Genomic DNA, 19,333 nt, shown 5'->3' with positions numbered 1-19,333 from the left:
CAAGTGCAATGTTTCTAGCAAATTGTAAGGGTTCTTTTTTTTTTTAATATTAGGAAAAACTATTTTCTAAATATGGCAGATTAAAATAGATATTAAAAAGAAATTATATTATGCTTGTGGAAGAAGTTAATTCATTTTATGCTAAAGAGGTTGGTGAAAGTCTAAACATGAAGACAATCTTAGGTGTAAGGGGGTCCCTTGCATTAAACAGGATTATTCAGGTTAACTAAGTTTCTCAGGGATGTAAAAGAGAAGGTGAACACAGGCACAAACATGACCGCTCTCTACACAGTGTGTTACCAGAATCACAGAATGGTGAGCATGTTACCAGAAGAGTCAGTATGCTTGACAGTAAATATAGACAAAAAGGAATTTTGTCAGAGCATTATAATGATTTATCTTAAATAATGCCATGGAACTTCATCATCAGTGCCAGTTCTGTAAACAAATTTACATTGCTCCAGAAGGTTTCAAGGAATCTCTCTGTAGTTCCTCCAGCAGGAAGAACGGCTGAAATACATTTGAAGGTAATGCATTTGTTCCATACTTCTTTAAAAATAAGTATTCCTTTAAGGTTGTGCCGTTGAGGCTACTACTCCAAGATATCACTTAGGGGGCCTTGATTCTGTGGCTTAGCTGTGACCCCAGGAAGCCATTCCAGATAGGATTAATGATTATGTTCAGGCAGAGAATGAAAAGGAGAGAAGGGGATGCAGTTGCTGGCAACGGATCCCAGCAAAGATTTAGTTATCTAAATAGCAGAGGAATATGATAAATGGGCTCTCCCAAACTTTAAAAAACCCCAGTATCATACCTTTCTCCGATGCTTCCGTAGGTCGCTTGGCTTAGATTGGTAACAAAAGTGGAAACAACAAAAAATATCTATTAATAAATATTATTGAAGCATAGAAAAATCTCACATTTGTTGTTCTCACATTCATGAAGTGGGAAGCAAAGATTTATCACTCTCCATATTATATACTAAGTATACACTTGATGTAATAAGGTAAAATAACCCCTGAAAAAGATGTCATTCTGGGAAAGTAGGTTTAGGTATTTTTCCCAAAATTACACTCTCCTTCAATTTCATAACGTAGCAAAGAATTTCAAGCCTATAGTAGCACTTTCTATTTCTGAGTTTTCATATAAGTACTTATGTTATCCCCAACAGAGATTTTTTTCATTAGTTTTATCAAATATTACACATATATTGGTGTCCCACCAAGTAAAACCACAAAATATCATCACCAAATACCATGGCTGAAAAAATGACTGGCATTTTTAGGAAATGAATAAATATTCACCTATCTTTTTCAGTATTACTTGGCAGCAGCAGACTACTAGAATGGGTCTTGTTCAACCTCTGCATTTTTTTTTGGTAGATGTCTCTTTCATTTAAGGAAAGCTGAAGACACTCTGCAGAATTTATTTACTACATGCACCTGGGCTGTGGAAACTCATGCAGTCCTGCTTCTCCAGCCAACCAATCATTTGGGGCCATTTGGCAATCTGAGCTCCAGACATCAGACTTAAATGTCTTCCCAACTCCAAGTTTCACTTAAAGGATGTCTGACAGACTTGTGTCTGCTCCCAGCCAGCAAGGAAGTGATATTGAACACTGAACTCCTGCTGAAACAGGGCAGTGTCCTGAATTGTTTATAAAGGTGAGCAAAGCTGTGGGCTGTGCTGATTTCCACACTATAGGGGATGCTTCTACTGCTTATGGCAAGTCAAGAGCTCAACTGCAAGTCAGACAGACAAGTCCATCTGAGTTGTAGCACAGCTAGATGTGGATGTCACTGAGATCATGGCAACCTGAATTGCAGAGGCTATGCTGTCATTTCGTGTTTGAATCTGATGAACCTACTGACCCAAAGCTACAGTTTTCAAACCCAGACAACCAGGCAGTGCAGGTGTCTGCTGGTGGGGCAGTTCAACCATTGCCATTTACCGACAGCCACACTTCTTACTTTGAACAGCTGGGGAAAGGGAACACACTGTGCATTTGGGAAGGTGCTGCTTTGGTGAAGGAGGTGGCAGGACAGCAGCTTGCACACTCACTTCCTCCACAAGGACCTCTGCAACCAGTACTTTTCTTCCCGCTGTCCAACAGTGGGAACTGGGGGCAGCAAAGAATAAGTTAGGACTGCCTGCCAGGACCTCCTCCCTGCTGACAGATCCCAAGTGGCAGCAAACACCATACTAAACTGGGAGGAGCAGAGGTGGGTATGACTAGTTGTCAGTTCCCAGGAAAAGGGAATACTTGGCTAGATGATCACCAACAAAAGTCCCTACTCCCAGCTGAGAAGAATGAACAGCCAAGCTTCGTTTCCAGCTGCTCGCAGCAACCTTTTTGTTAGGAAAGGCTCCACAGGGAATCAGTGCTATTGCTTCCCAGGAATGGACCACAAGGGGACACTGGTGACATGATTATCAGAGAAAAAGCAAATAAAAATTTGGTTTACACATATCCTATTCTATTCCCTGTATGAGATCAGCAGAGTGGGCTGCTTTGATTCTCTCCTGGTACTTAAAGGGATTAATACACCCCAGCTCCAAACTGGTTTGTAGCTCACACTGAACCCTGCACCTGTACTCAGATCAGTATCAGAGTTGTACATCTTAAATATGTTGACACACACTATCTTCAAATATTTGACAGATGTACTGTTTCTTTTTGTCTAGGATCAAAATTAAATTCTTTGTAAATCCCTTTCCAAATTGAACTAGAAATTTTTGAATGTGTTTTCAAAGATACAGCAATGTTAGAAATTATTTGCACTGTAATTTCATGGTGACTTGATGTCTATGTGTGAGCCACCTGTGATACTTAAATATATCAGTTAAATATTCATTTACTGGATACTAAAGAACTCATTTAATTGTGCATGATATATGGTAATGAAGAATGCATAAAAGCACTGCAAGTATTAAAGAGTATATCAAATACAAAAGTTTATCAAAATGATCACATGTAAGAAGCGGTGGAATGTCTGAATGTCTTCTAGACATTTTCTGGAAGTTGAAACCCGCAATAGTTCCACAGACTATTGTGTAATAACTGTATCACTTAAGAACTTTCCATTAGTAAACATTTTTTACATACAAGTAATTCCAGTGAGCAGTTCTGTTTCTTATGAACTCCGCAGCCTGTGTGCTGAAGGCCCTCAGTAATCCTGTCACTATGCCTCTAGTGAATCATGCAATGCTCAAAATCACTATAACAAAGCCCAAAGACACCAAATATCCACATTCAAGAGAACTTGCTATCTGTATGGATGATGAAGATGTGAACGAAAAATTATAGAGATGAGTCAGTCATACAGTGAAAAGATTAAATACTTAATATAAGAAATATTACATCAAATACTGTCATAAGGTTTCTTACCAGTGTCATAACCCCCATTCTGTCCATCTCCCTGGCTGGACTGCGAGGGGTGAGTTTGGGAGTTGAGTGTCCGCTGGGTGGAGACGAGCTTGCAAGTGACGATGCTGTCACTGAGCCAGTAATGGAGGTACCTTGGTGGACTCTGGCTAGATTTAAGCCTTCCAGACTCACACTGGCCACTCTGTTCTCTATCTCTTCAGCACGCAATTCTGTCGACTCCTTCTCTTCTTGGATTAACCTTATTAAGTAAAAGAAGAATGCTCTTGTTGTATTTGTCTCTTCATATCCCCAGAGCAAAACTAGAAACCATTTCATTTCAAATGGGATTTGAAAGTAAGCGCAAACAAAGATGAATATCATAGGTAACTAAAAAAAGACCCTTTTCCAACATTATTTTCCTAATCACCAGTTATAAAATAAAATTATTTTTCTCAACTCCTCCATCTTCAAAACCTGTTTGAAGAATGTGTCCAAGAGCAAGGCTTGATGTGTGACATTTCAGGAATATTGGTTCCTTTGCAAAGGAGCTAGAATCGGGCAGGGGGGTTAACAATCCGATTTACCACAGATAACTAATTCCAAGCTTACTTTGGCTTTCATCTGCTTATCTTTTGCTAAATCGCAAAGTAAAGAGTCAAATGAAATTGGGCCTTTAAGAAGAGAATTGCTAAAATAATCCATATTAATAAAACAAGAGAACATATAAAACAAATTGTCTGTTTTACCCCTACAATTTAATGAAAAAACGATAGCTGTTTCTAAAGCCCTGTGTTTTTAAGTGAATTTCATTAAAATAGCTTTCTTGTTAGCAAGCAATACAAGCGTCTTAAGCATCTATCACCTCAACAGGATGCTTCCATTGGGTTCTTCAGTTTTGTTTTTTTTATTGTGATTGCACCTAGAATGGAAAAATGTCTTTAAAATAAAATACTTGCTTATAAGGCCTTTGCCCATAAACCTGTGCTATGAGTAGACTTTTTTGCAAAGAGGAGGAAAAATCACGAGAGATCAATGTTAAATGAGAGAATATGAAGTCTGGGGAGGTTGAAACTGTGAACCAGACTTTTCTGAGTGAAATGATGCAAGTACAATAATTAAAACCATAATATATTGAAAATAGAAACTTAGAGAACTCCTGTGCTGTGATAAATCTTCTTCCCTAACATCAATTTCAGAATTTGTATAAAACATCTGCAGCTCTTTTTGAAATAATGCAGGCAAGAAACTTAAAGGGCAGTAATATTTTGAAAGGGAATTATAACAATGTTTTTAATTTTAGTAATCTAAATCCTAAATCATCTTGTATAATAAAATCTAAGCCAAAATACATTTTTAATTTCTTTTGATATATCAAAAGACTTTATAAACCCTTATTGTGTTTGTCAATTAAAAAAAACAAACCAAGAAAACATGAAATGCAGTACAGTTTGTAGGACTCCTCTTGTGGAATGATTTTCCTGAACCATATAAAAAATGTACAACATTACATATCTGGTCCTTTAATAATAGTTGCTATGATAAAAAAAGCCTATACTTTAGTACAAGATTAGCAGTTGAGTAAATAAACTATTCCCAGTAGACTTCCAATAAAAATGGCTGTATAAAAAGTGCACCCTTGCTTCCCTTTTGAGGTAAAACCGTACCTAACATCTGAGTCAAGATCCTGGGTTAAGTATAACAGTGATCTGATTCAGGGTGGCACAAATAATATCCCACTATGTCACCTGCAAGTACTGTTCCTTGTGAAAGCCCTTTGCTGTATTACTTGTTAAACTGACAAGACTAGTATTGTTTAAAAACAAATATAAATGTTGCATCTACAGCTTCCTGAGCTGGCCACGGTGCTGACCTCTTTGTAATAACAGAAAATATGGATAAGGTTCTTTCTTTTATGTACACTGTTTTAAGGAGATTTACCTTCCCAACACCAAAATATCTCTTTCAGTCTGTATCTTGACAGGTGTAGGAAAGGTTTGAGAAAACAGTGTAATCCTATCTGAACAAACACATTCTGGGACAGTAAAAAATACAAAGCTCTCAATTTATAATAAAAGGTTTTTCCCTAAACAGAAAAATTACTCAAATTTAATATACTCCAACAGAGTTTTTCCTTTGAAGTTACCTTGATCAGAGAGTGATTGTCTTTTGCCAAATCCATCTGCCTTGTTTTGACTATATTTCTAACCACATTTTTACCATTTCTAACCATCTAACCATATTTCTGTTTTTAGTGTTACCAGAAAGTCCCTAACTCATTTACTATAATTTCCTTCATCTCCTTCTAGGAAAACAGTTGCAAAAGAGAGGATGTTTTTCATACACCAAGTTTTTTTAAAGTTGCCCTTACTGAAAAACATGTAAGAATGCTTTAGGCTTGAAATATGGTTTCATTTATAACAACCACTTAATTAAAATATGTCATTTGATTCTCTACCACTCCATTAAATTTGCACAGATATTCTTAAGATACATTCTATTCACTACCTATATCCAAGCACTATAATCCAACTTGGAGCATGAAAAATCATATTCTGTGTCTACAGAAAAAAATCAGAACCATGTCTTAGAATACGTGGCTTATATTAGATTTAACACAGGCATAATTGCCAGAAGAAAGCATGAAGAGCACAGAAATAATATACTTCTGATAGGAGGTTGTTACTGAGCAAGTGGAGTCATGTATAACAGTGGAAAAGACTTTGAAAAGAGGAATGTGAACAGTAATTTGTGAAATCTGCCATGTGTTAGCCTCCTCTAACTTACTTTTCTTCAACTGGCCAACAGTTCTTCACTTGAAATGCTTTTTGAAAGAAATTTCTATGGTTAGAAAAGAAAGACTCAGTTGTTATCTTCACAAAACACTCTCCTCTGGAAAGAAGACACATTATCAATCCTCTAAATGAACAAGCTGTTCCTTACCGCCATGAATGTACTTGAACTCAAGCACTAAAGGAAGCTTCAAGCTGTAACCATAAGTGCATCAGAGCTGGTTCAGGCTACATACCTGATTTCTTTATTGATTGCATCTAGCTGCTCCTGGAGCATCATGGCCAGAGTCTGGGCATCGGAATGGCCGCTTGGTGACAGCAGGTCCATGGAGCTGAACAGCGTTTCTCTGTCGTCATCATCGATGTCCGACATCTCGGTGTCGCTTTCGAATGGATGACTGCTCAGGACACCGATCTGCTGCGTCCTGTTCCACTCGTGATCGCCAAGTGATTTTACCTGAGCAGGAATTTAAACATGTACGGGTCATGTCAGAGAAAACTGCAAATCTGACCTTCAAAAAAAATGGGAAAGGAAAGCAACTAACACTTCAAAATACTTATTCAATTATAAGCGCTCCATTAATGCTTGCAGTACTACTGCAAATAGCATAAAGTATTTTCACATAATTGTAATTTAGATGTCAAATTACTATAAGGAAAATTTATACAAAAAGACACTCTGGAACGACAAATAATCAAGTATGTTTGAACTTTGATGTCTAAACTTCAATATTTTCTGCTGTCATTTTGTACAACAGTTCTCTGAGCAGGCATAGAAAAAGCCCTGCTCTCTGGGCTGGGCTTTCTTGTTTGGTGGGTTGTTTTTTCTGCTGTTGTTTTCTTCCTGGAAGAAAACTCCACAAACTGTAAGCTTAACAGCCTCAAACACATTCTCTTATCAGAGAATTTATGAGAAGAAATTGGGGATTAACCTTTGGTTCATCTCTGCGTACTCCCATCCGGCCTCTTCTAGGTCGCCTTATCACTTTAGTGGACCGATAGTCAGTCTGGCTATCAACCAGTGAGCCCACTGAGTACCTCAGCTCTGTTGATGTGTCCAGATGAGGTCTAAAAATAGAATTACATAAGTGGACTGAGAGAGTAATAGGAATAACAACATCAATCCAATGACTTTCCGTCTAGCAACACAGATTTCTTTTTTCAAACAAACTTTCATGTATCACATAATAAATGAGAAAACCGCATCAAAAATCATAATTTAAAAGTGAAAAATTGAAATAATTGTATGAGAAAATTTAGGAAGAAACCAAATAATAAAACCTCTGATTTTTTTAAATGAAAGCTATGCATAGAAAACCTTGTCATCCAAAACTTTAACAGGAAAAAGCACATTTCAGGATAATTAGAACTGGCAGCTGAATGTATTTTCCTGTATATTCATAAATACGCCTGAGGTTACTCTAAGCATGTTAGACGTTCATGAATGAGCATATTGATTAAAACTTTCCTGCTGAAAGTCTATGCTCTACATTATGAAAACATTAGTGAACTGACCTGTGATATTTAACATTGTTTAGGAATTACTAATCTTTATTTGACAACACTTTCAGTGCTTTAACCCCCAATTTTACCTATAGCCCTGGTAAGTCTTGGGATATTGTGGTGAGGCTTATACAGGATGACTTCAGCACCTCTTTTCTTGTTTACAAACAGTAGTCCCTGACCTCTTTGTCCTTAAACAGCAGCACCAAAAGTTCACTGCATGGTGCAGTAAAAGTGTCCTAACCATGGGCTGGGGAACCAAGGTGGAAGAAAGGCTACATGAACCATTTGAGAATTCAACCACAGAAGTAGAGACCTGAACAATTTCTGTTTCTTAACACACCTGCAATCTCCACATAAAAATATATGAATAGCATGATCACAGTAAAAAAAATGCAATGTAACAAAAAACCCGCATAGGGAAGTGACTGTTTTTATCTTCTGTGTACACTAACTGTCTTAATAGAACTTTGTTCTCATAATCAATAGTATTTGGCAGTTGTGAAGCAAACTGGCAGTAAGAAAGAAACAGTCCAGGTTCCAGTCTCTAGCTGTAGATATTCATCTGCTGGCCAGCTCCATTATTTTCCTGAAAGCACAAACTCCAGCCAATGCATAATTGAACACAGCCTGAGAATAGGAAGTATTTAATGCTCAGAGCTTGCTGTGCCTGAGAGAGTTGGGAGCTTCATGAGGTCAGGTTACATAAGGGAAAGTGCACTGTTTAGCAGAACCTGATGAATTCCCAAGATATTTAGATAGCTTATCAAGTTTAAGCTGCCCTTTGACAAGGGATAATCAGCTCCTGTTTATGTAGCACAAGCTAATGATATTCAACTACCCAGCAAGAAAAGCTGCTGTTCTCCAAGGATGGTTGCTCCAAAACCAAAGCTGCTGTTGCAGCAGCTCAGTAGCTGTGTCCCTGCAAGAACTTTCAAGAAAAATGTATTGTGTGCCTGTAGTCACATTCCCAAGGGAACAAAAATTCAAAAAGTTAAAAGTATCACATTCTGAATTTCACTGGCTTACACTTCTTTACATATAGAAAAATATTATTCCAAGAAATAATAAAAGGTTGAGGGAGAAACCATGTCCAGGTACTGAGCAAGATGTCTGAGGACGTCAATGGGCAGGCAATAGCTGATGGAAAAAAACCAACTTATTGAACAAGAGTAACTTTAGATGAATACAGTGCTCCCAGTTCAGTCTTGGTCCATGAGCTTTGTCTGGTGGGTGTGCTGGCAGGTTTTAAAAACTAACGTGTTGCTTGCTATGAAAACACTATGTGGCACACAATTATCAATAAAGCAACAATTTAATCTCAAGGGACACTTTTAAGCATGAAGAACTTCCTAGAATGATAAATTCTTTGCAGCCGTTAGTGATTATTTTTATGGCATTTGTCTCACTATTCTTCCCATATTGATTTTCCATCAAAAAGAGGCACAATATTTAATGTCCAATTAGGATGTTTTCAGATGTCTCTGAATAATGTCTTCACATTCAGCTGAAGTTCTGTGGTCTTTTGCTACACACTAAATACAGCTGAGTTATGCCTTTCACATTTAAAAAAATACATGACCACATTTATGCATGGCTTGAACACATCCCGCTGTAAATGCTTGCCATTTACATCTATTTCAACTTAAAGTGAGAAAACTTTTGTCACAAAATATTACCTTGACAAAGTGGGTTCAATTAAAGAACCAGCCCTCAGTTTCATTTGATCCAGTTCAGACCTCAGTTTCTCAATTTCTTCTGCGAGTCTTTCCTGGAAATGAGAAGAGTAAGATATACTTACTTGTGACACAAAATACATTTATTTTATGAGATATTATTCTCATAAAGTTAAACAAGCAAGCAAAGATATACTGAATGTAACACTGACTATAATAAGAAACAGAAGCTCATTTAAGTCTCACTACTAATAATAAGATGTACACATCAAATGGAGGTGGTATAGCACTCTGCTGTTTTACCACTTCCTGGACGTGTTGGAAGGACAAGTTTGTTCTTGAAACTTATTTTTTTCCTATCATAAAGCCAGGCACAGTTCATTGTGTGACTCACCACTTGCCCTATAGAGACCAAGATTAACAGTTGTACTCAATGATCTCTGAGATTATCTTTTCCACCCTACATGATTTTATGACACTAATGGGATTGCATACTGGCCTTTCTCTTTACTGACAGACCCAGACTTAGAGAGAACTGCATTTCAGATGACTTGAACTGCACCTATATGTCTTGATCTTGTGGAGTTGATGTGACTTTAGTATGAGGTGCTGCTGGCAAAAAATGACAATTTGCCCCAAAATTGGATTTTTGGAACTAACTAAAAACCCCCACTATTTACAGCTACAACTAGGGAAAACAGCACTGTTCCCAAATTCTAAAAATTGTTATCGACTAATAACATGAAATGAAAGAATTTTAAAACAAATTAAGAACAAGCATAGGATTAAGATATAACACTGTTCCTCCTAGAGTTTAAAATGTTCTGTATAGCAAGAGTCTAGGAAGGATAAGGATCTTCTTTATCTCTAAGTCTATATCTTCATATCTATCTATATCTATAAATAATGTATCTATAAATAATACTATCTATAAATAATATCAGTTTCAGTGAGTATTATTACTGAATTATTGGTATATATGATTACTGAAATAGTATTAGAATATTTTTAAAATACTTCTTGATTGAACAGGACTGCTGAGATGACTGATACTCTATTGGTAACACTTGCCAGTTACTTAGAGATTATTAGTATCTGATGCTATGTCCACCTATCTGAAATTGCTTCATCAGTTTCTTCATCAAAGTGGAACAAATAATCCCTTCAAAGGGGGACACAGAAGCTCTGGGGTCAGAACATGTAGTGACAGGACAAGGGCTTTAAAATGAAAGAGGGTAGGTTTTAGATATCAGGAAGAATTTCTTTATGGTGAGGGTGGTGAGGCACTGAAACAGGTTTTCCTTTTGGGTACTTTAATCTTGCTGCCTTTCTCTACAGGTTACCTAAATGTAGAGGAAAGTAAAAATTTTTTTAACAGATACCTCTTTTGTTATTTTTCTCAAAGGTCTTGATTTTTGATGACATACATTTATTTTAATATAGAATGAAGCTATGTTTTTAAAATTTGGTACAATTGTTTTTACAGGGATTTAATACATTGCAAAAGCACTTCTGTGAATATGAATGCAAATACATTTGTGCATCCTACTGCACTCAAGGCATGAATAACTTCAAAACAAAACCCTGTATCTGGGATTGGAAAAAATATTTATAATCAATGTGACTGATTCCCTAAACAGCATTAGGCATTACTTTGCAAGGAATGAAGAAAGGTCAGTTTCAGCTATATTTAGTATAATGCCACTGCACTTGTTAAGAAGAATTGAATGAAATCCAAAAATTACATTCTTCACTATGAAAGTGCAACCAGTTATGCATACATCTCTGTTAAATAAAACTTTTTCAGAATTAAAACTGATAGAAGAAAAACACTAGAGCCAGTAAAATCAACATTAATTTTGGTATTGACTTCCTGAGGCTAGGATATCAACCATGAACTTAGCTCAGAACAACTGTCAGAGACCTTCTAAGGCTATTTATTGCATCTAGGTAATTAAAGGAATCCTCATTTATGTCAGTAGATTTTTAATGATAGCTGGATATTTAATATTCCATATACATATTTCCAAATAACAATTCTACATATTTTGATAAAATCACACAAAATCACAGTATTTTACAGTACCTTATCATGCAAGGACTCTTCCAGATTTTTCCTGAAACTTTCAGATTCTTGAATCAAAACATTCTACAAATAAAAATAAGAGAAAAAAATAAGCAAGAAAGAAATTAGAGATATGTTAATGTATCAGATATCACTATGTACATGTACAAGTTTACAAAGTTCATATATCTTGGACTTCAAAATTAAAATTCTTTAATGGTTCAGTTTGATTATATACTAAATTTTAAATGCTGCAAAAATTCAAACATGTAAGAACAGGTGTCTTCTAGATCAGCAAAAACTTTACATCTTGGTTCAACTGAGCAAATGCCTCATCCTTACACAACCAATTCCCCAACAACTTCTTTTGGCAAGCCTATTTCTTGCTCCATACCACATTTTGTTTCAATGATATAAACCAGAAGTACATCATCTGAGAAGGTCTGAAATACCCTTCAGAAAAACACCAAAAGATTCCTCTCACACCATACAGAATAAGGTGAATAAGAAGAAGAGGGAGGGATTAAAGAGGGCAAATACAAAGGTCAGTAGCTTTGAATTTTGCAGGACCACATTGTCTCACGTAATGGAAAATCTGTAAATAATAGTCCCTGTCCAAGGCTAGATGCTCCTTCTCCTGTGGTGACAGCATTTTACTCTTCCCAGAGGAAGTGAGGTGAAATCAGCATGTTAAAACCCTGAAATGATGGCACATCTAAAATAGCCATTTCTCTGTTCTCATCCGCTTTCTCTCACTGCCACATGCAGCCTGTCACACACTGGTCCTTTCCAAGCTCTTCATCAGGCTCTTGGCTGATAAACACGTGACTCAAAATATTCAGCATTTTTGCAGCTCTTCTGCGAAAACACTTGAGCCCACTCTTAAATTAAGAGTTGAATGCGTAAGCTGGACCACATTTGTGGTAATATTTGGTAATACAAAACCAGCATGATGCCTCCATCCTGATAAAAGTAGAACATATGGGAAATCTTTATTAAGCTAAACTTTATACTGCTGTTTGTACTGTACCTTTTCTTCAAGGGCTGCCATTCTCTCTTTTAAGTGTAGTTGCAGACGCTCATTGGATTCTGTCAAAAGTCTGTCTACAGTATCCGATAATCTTTTGTTGTGCTCCTCATTCATTTTTTCTCTTTGCCTTGCCTTTAATGTAGAATAGATGAGATGGATTGGTAGTGTCCAAAATTAACCAGTACAGATATGTATCATTAAAAAAAAAGGTAACTGTAACCATCTAAAAGAATTTCATAGGAAATGTAATTACAGTCACTGATTAATGTACATCCATTTTTGTAACAGCAGAATGTTTTCAACTCTGAAGCTGGATGTAAATTAATGTATTAAGATGGTGAAGTAAAGTAGGAAGATGCTGCCATCAGTGCTACATACAGAACATTTACAATTAGGTAGTTTTGGGTGCTGGAGTATATAATGTAGCACTATAGTGGCAAATGAAAAGTGCACACAGAAGCTGTTTGCAATACACATACTCTTTGAAGTTCCTGATTCTTCTCTTCAAGTTGAGCTTCTAAGTGTCGCATACGTTCCTCAATGTTTCCATGCCTTTCTTCTGCCTGTAAAATAATAGAAAGACTCTTTCTGTAATTTAGGTGTCTTTGGAAGTTTTTATTTCAGTTAAGTTTAAACAAAACATAAAGCAAGCTACTACTAACTGCAAACTTAGTTTTCCAAAAATAAACTTTATTTAAACAGGCAGCTGAACAGCATTGCTTGAAATGTGTCAGCTACAAAGGCCTGTTACATCCAAGCATCAGCAAAACATTGGAGTTATTTATGAGCAATGAAATCAGCCAAATGTAACATGCAGACTGTGCATGGTTTGAACACAAACCTGCCATCGTAAAATTGTAAGCTCCTGAAGCACTGAACTGCACGATGGTTGATTATCAATTAAAAAAAAATTTAAAAAATGAAAACAAATCAGATGGATTCTATTCAGCAATAGAAAGTAAAGTCCAGTAGGACTACCTTCCTACGTATGGAGATCATTTCTTGTAGTTTAGCTTCCATAACATATTGATAATCATCAGATGAGGTAGAAGAGGTTGGATCAGACTAACAAGTCAAGGAAAAGGAGAGGGACAAAATTGAAAAATCAGAACTAAAGACACTGACACTGAACAGAACACAGCACAGAATGCTTAAAAGAAAAGTGTGACTGAAAATTTAATACTTTTAACTGACAGATTTTTACATGGAATAAACTACACTGATACTTGGTGAAAAAGATGCAGTTGATGTGGAGAAACTGAAAATAATGGAATGCTAAAGAAGCTATCAACCTACACATGGAAGTACAAGGTTAGTGATGGCTGGCTGATGACATATGACTACAGAGTGGATTCAAAGCGATACTGTCTAATCTAATGTTGTTTCTCTCTTTTTTTTTTTTCCCCTTAAATTTTGGTAAACTGAACACCAGAACCGGACTCTCAGAGGCCAACATCAGAAATTCCTGTATAATTCTTCTACCATTCTCTAGGAATGATTACAATGCATAAATACTAAATAATGGATTGATCAGTTACACCACTATGCAATGTCATGGTACATTCCCTAATTTCTAGAAAACAGAAAGAATGCCAAAAGAGACAAGGCTCAAGCTTTCATGTGCCATTTTAGAATACACTATATAAGGCCTTTCATCCAAACAGACAATATAGTTTTTATCCCTTTGAAAAGATCCACCCTGGTGGATCTCTTTGGAAGATCAAGGTAATCAGATAAAAGAAGAACCTATAAATAAAAATTAATTAATAATAATTAAAAGTTATTACTGAATAAAATAAAAATAAAAAAGTTATTACTAGAAATGATAATCCAACCAAAGATTCATTACTATTTCTGACAGAAGCTGACCATAATTAGGTCATTTGTGGCAAAACATGAATATTCATGTTATTGTCATATCAAACAAGTCTATGTTATTATTCAAAAACTAAAAAAGCCCTTTTGAAAAAGGGAAATGCTATATTAGTTTTGTTGCTATGGAAACAGGAATGTGCATAAGGCATACAGAGAGTGCTACTGATGACTGAGTTGTGAGCTCGCGCCTGTCAAATGCTATTTCACTCTGTCAGATTCACCCTCTCTCAAAAAGAGATCTGAACTCCATCTTTAGATGAGCAAACTTTAATATGCACAAGATATACTAATTTTACGGCTGTATTTTTGTGAGACACTTTTTCATATGCTTATATACTAATGATTTATCAGCTTAATTAGGAATAGGTATCAAAGTAATGCCAGATGTTCATAATAACTTAAAATTACCCATAACTTAAATTCAGTAGTATTATCAGTATGCCAAAAGTTCACACAGAAAGCAATCCTGTGATCTAGTAACTTATAAACATACACTGCAGCTTTTGATATTAAAACATACACATAAGAAAATTGTGCTTTGTATAAATACGAATATTATTAAGAATATTGCTTAACCTTGACGATCACTAGTATTATTTTCATAGTATATTCATAAAACTCAGATTCTTGCAAAATTTAAGGGAAAGTCTTTGTAATTAAACTCATTTAGAAGTGCTGATAATGAAGCAGGCATATTGTGATGTACTTGAATTTATTTATTAGCTGAAACTATTTTGTCTGTTTATTACAATTTAGACCAGCAACAATACTTCTATGGTCTCCTTTAACTTATCTCTCTGTTTTGCTTATTAGTTGGTTTCAGCACACCAGTGCTAATGCACTCCTTTGTCTCCCAGCTGGGTAATTAGAAAGATAGGGTTGAAAAACTTAAGTCTCTGTGATTGCAGAATAGATGTCTTTCCACAGAGTGACCAAGTTTTATCCTGCTCTGTAGAGAATAGAATTTTCCCTTTTTTGGGTCCTGGCTGCAGCATTGATTCAAGTCCACCCCTTAATGCATTTCCAAGGGTCATGAGATGACTTGAAATCACCAAAGCTATGAGAAGACTTAAGTAATTCTACCTCTTTTGAAGACATTTTCATAGAGGGAGATATAGAACCCACTGGGGGCACCTTCCTACAAAATTAAACTTCTTGTATGCTCCATTAGCTGACTGTGAAACTTAAAAGCAAGTTACTTAAACTTCACTGCTTCTGATGCCTTGAGAGGCCATCTAGAACAGAGGCTAGACAGTGTTAAAGGAATAAAGAAGGTATTTATTAAAAGGCCTTCAAAGGATACCCCTTGGGCAGTACAAGAACCTGGCTGTGGCTCCACCCAAGATGGACAAGAGGCCATGAGTTTTTAGACTTTTATAATTTTTGGTCCATTAGCATATTGTGGTTAAATGTCCAATTACAGCTTCAGGTTATGAAGTCCCATCCTCCCAGATTGCTCTTCTCAATTCACTGTTATTTATAACTTTTGGGCCTGAAGCTGCAATGGAGTTCTTGGTTCTCAGGCTGGAAACGGATTGTTTTGTCTAACTAAACTGTGAGGAGAATTTGCTAACACTTTATATGAAGTTCATAGTTATATACTAATGCAGTACAGAACCCGGAAAACTGAAATCTAAAACTTACGGCATCACTTTGATACACTTAATTGCAGCTTAATGCAAAATATGAAGAAAACCAAAGTAAAACCTCTAGGTTCAAAGGCATCTCATTCACATCCTCTGAAATGTGGTGCTAACCTGTCCTTGAAAAGAAAGTCTGTCTAGTTAGCTGTATAATTTACCTTTTTTTTGAACTAAAATGTAAATTTTTCAGTCCAAACCATGCCATAATAGCTTATCTGTCTAGCAGATATTTTCAATGCAGAAAATAATTGTGATATTAGGTCTAACAATTTTTGGGAAAAAGAGAAGGAATAAAATTATTGTCAGAATTATGTATGTTATCTGAACTCTTATATAGACAACATTCTTGAAAGAACATGATGTTCCCTTAAGATTCTTATAGCTAACTATTATTAAATAACTTTTTGCTACTTTAATCATTCACAAGGTATATGCTATCTTTACATCTCTTTGGTAGAACAGAGAAACTTGAAAATTAATTAAAATTCAATATGCCTTAGAATCAAAACAAATGCCATTATTCTAAAGACTGCAAACGTATTGGAATATTTTATGTTTCCTTTATGTACCATTTGTTCTGAAAGTGCTATTCTGTATCACTGTAAAAGGACCAAATTATTTTATAGACAAAATATTCAATAATTAGGCTCAAGTGCTTGTCTGGCAGAGAGCAAGCACAGGTGCACAGACTTAGTATCTACTCTGGGCTCCAAAGCTGCTTAGGAATTTTAACCACTGGTTGTTTTGTGCCAACTGCAGGCACAGACCCCTGCAGCACAGATGGGAATCTAAAGGGCAGACAGAAACACAAGTACATACTCCCATTTCTGACTCGCAGAAACCCACCTGCAGAGACCTCCACTAACCATTGTCCCCAACTGGAACAAAATGAGGGTTTCAACACCTCCCATATCCCTTTACTTTGAGAAAGACCCCAAACAAGTCTCAAAGAGACCCCTCCAAACAAAAAATCCCCTGTAGCAAGTCAGCTGTTAGCTAAGGGATTCGCAAATCCTTCCCTAAGGACTTCCCCAGGCCACGCACTTAGGATTGGTATACCTGTAGCAGTTACACTTTTTTGTTGCTCATTTGTCTTAGTCAGACCTAGAGATTATAAAGAATAAACTCTTTGAGAGACTTGGCAGCCTATAAAATACTGAATGTGTCCATCTCATTGTAGTTTGAGGCACAAGGCAGAGACTGAGACACCAGTGCTTGTCATGCTCCCACAGCAGAATTAGGCACACATGAGACAGCACAGACAACTGTGGACTCCGAGATTCCTAAAGAAAAGCTGGATTTCTTCCAACTAGTTTTACTAGGAATTAATTGAGTTAAAAACTGTAAAGAAGAGCTTACATGACTACTTGGTTGGCAGGCCTTACCCTACATTCTTCAATGTAAGACTTGTATGCCTGTTTGCTCCTACTATGTACAGAAGGATTAATAAGACACATTGCGTGATACTCAGCAACTAGCATGTAAAGCATTTAGCCAGAACATTCAGTTAAATATAGATTTGGGAAATCATGCATCTTAAACTGGATTAAAAATATATGGACAAAAGCTAATGATGTCTGACCCCTAGGAGAAACCAGCATGAGTCTTATGCTCACTTTGCACTCTCTAGGCCATGGAATAGCCAGCACAAGGTAGTAACAGCCAGGAAAACTCTGCATTGAGGGAATACCAAAGCAGCCTGTGTGATCTCTAGCCCTGTTAAAACTCTGCTGGTGCTCCTGCTGCTAATGCGCCTACAAAAAAGATGTTGCTTTCACATCATCTGTTACTGATGGCACTGAACATTTTCTAGCTCTTTGTATCTTAGTTGAAAAGAAAGAAATCCAAATTCAGATGCAGAAATCACTTGTATAATATAGGTGTTAGTTTTTTTTTTTTTTTTTTTTTTTTTTTTTGTGCTGAGTTGCAGGAACAAATCTAAACTTTTCTAATGGTACAATCAATTTCCCCAGTTTTGAGACCTTGACTTTCTTAACACCTGCATTCTCCAGTTTTTCTACTGGCATCCTATGCTTTAGTCTATCCTTGGAATAAGGGCATTATTCACAAAGAAAGAATGCATTATTGAATTGAGCTATGAAACTGAAGGTGAAAATGGTGACAGAGTTACAACAGCTCACAAAGTTACCAGCTGCTTGCCCACATCTAACCTGTTACCAATGTGGCAAAATAAATTGGCTCAGGTGACTACTTTTTCTAAACCCCAACCTTTCAGTCACTAGTCACACCTTCTTTCTCCTCCTTTGTTTTCCCACTACCTTCTGTACCTCCTAAGTTTAGTAAGCAACTCCTTCTATTTAGCTTTGTCAAATTTGCTTCTTTCATTTCTTCCTCCTGTCAGGGCAAAATCTCCCAAGAAAAGGGAAGCAAAGTAAGAGGGGTGTTTTGAGAAGACAGAATGTATTGTAAATTTGAAATTTTCTTTGGCTTCCCTCCCCTTCAAAGATTTTTTTTCTTTTTCTTTTTTTATCAACTTCCTTCTCCTGTTAACACATCATATGAAAATATGAGACCTCTCTCTTGTTCTCAGAGAGGTTTCTGTATTAGCTATATGCACTCCTTGCAGGGGAACTTCTTTCCCCTCTTTGCATCCTTTTCATGGCAGACATGCTCCTTTTACTTGTTTTACAACTTATTCCCTGCTGAAAGCAAACCACATCCCCATACTGACACAAAATAAGCATTATGTCCCACTTGCCTCCAACTCTCAAGTCATTTTTTATCACCTTTAAAATTAACTGAAGGTGTTACTATGCTAAATGTGGTTTATTATGATATGGTTTCCTCTTCTCCATCTCAGTGCTTCTCTAGTGCAGCTGAAAAGCGTGGCTGGTATTTCTGCTGACCTGCATACAGGAGTGATGGTGGAAAATGCTGACTGCTGTCTTGTGATCAGAGAAGTGACTTGGTTCCTCTGCTGCACAAACACCCAGGGGGTGAAGGACTACTAGTGGGAGTGAGTGAATGGGAGTAGGTGGATGCTGGCTGGCCCTAATGGACCCCTTTCTTGAACACATGCAAGGAGAAACTGTGTTTGACAGACTAACCGTCTGAAGATTCTGGATGCTCCAATGTCTGTCCCTTCTGAGGAAAATAAACATTTTGTGGGATAAAGAAAGGTTAATACAAGAGGGAGGTTCTTTCTTCTAGGAACTGCCTCTTCTCCAGAGCAAACAAACAGACCAATACTGTGAGAGTGAGTAGAAGGTGGCTCAATGAGTCATGGGAATCTAAATCTTGGGATACATGCCGAGAGCTGTGCTACTTGTCATGACCAGACAGGTACCAGTGTGATGGCCAGGCAGGACAGCACAGGATATGGGATCATGCCGTTCCAGGTTAGTCTGCCAGAGGCTGACTAACC

General features: G+C 36.7%; 1 protein-coding gene across 3 annotated transcripts in view; it reads right to left on the bottom strand.

Moving 5' to 3' along the window:
• PPFIA2 (PTPRF interacting protein alpha 2) overlaps positions 1–19,333 on the bottom strand; it is a 282,312-nt gene that overhangs the window by 36,862 nt on the left and 226,117 nt on the right. For all 3 annotated transcript variants that reach the window (XM_041474325.1, XM_041474326.1, XM_041474327.1), the window contains 8 exons: positions 12,910–12,993; positions 12,431–12,562; positions 11,422–11,484; positions 9,339–9,430; positions 7,089–7,224; positions 6,393–6,613; positions 3,389–3,626; positions 815–844 (listed from right to left, as the gene is read on the bottom strand). In XM_041474325.1, coding sequence (XP_041330259.1) covers positions 815–844; positions 3,389–3,626; positions 6,393–6,613; positions 7,089–7,224; positions 9,339–9,430; positions 11,422–11,484; positions 12,431–12,562; positions 12,910–12,993 — 996 coding nt within the window. The remainder of the gene's footprint in view (positions 1–814; positions 845–3,388; positions 3,627–6,392; positions 6,614–7,088; positions 7,225–9,338; positions 9,431–11,421; positions 11,485–12,430; positions 12,563–12,909; positions 12,994–19,333) is intronic.

The sequence above is a fragment of the Pyrgilauda ruficollis genome, unplaced genomic scaffold (genome assembly GCF_017590135.1).
Source record: "Pyrgilauda ruficollis isolate IOZ18807 unplaced genomic scaffold, ASM1759013v1 scaffold32, whole genome shotgun sequence".
Taxonomy (NCBI): domain Eukaryota; kingdom Metazoa; phylum Chordata; class Aves; order Passeriformes; family Passeridae; genus Pyrgilauda; species Pyrgilauda ruficollis.
This window is presented reverse-complemented; position numbering and strand designations above follow the sequence as displayed.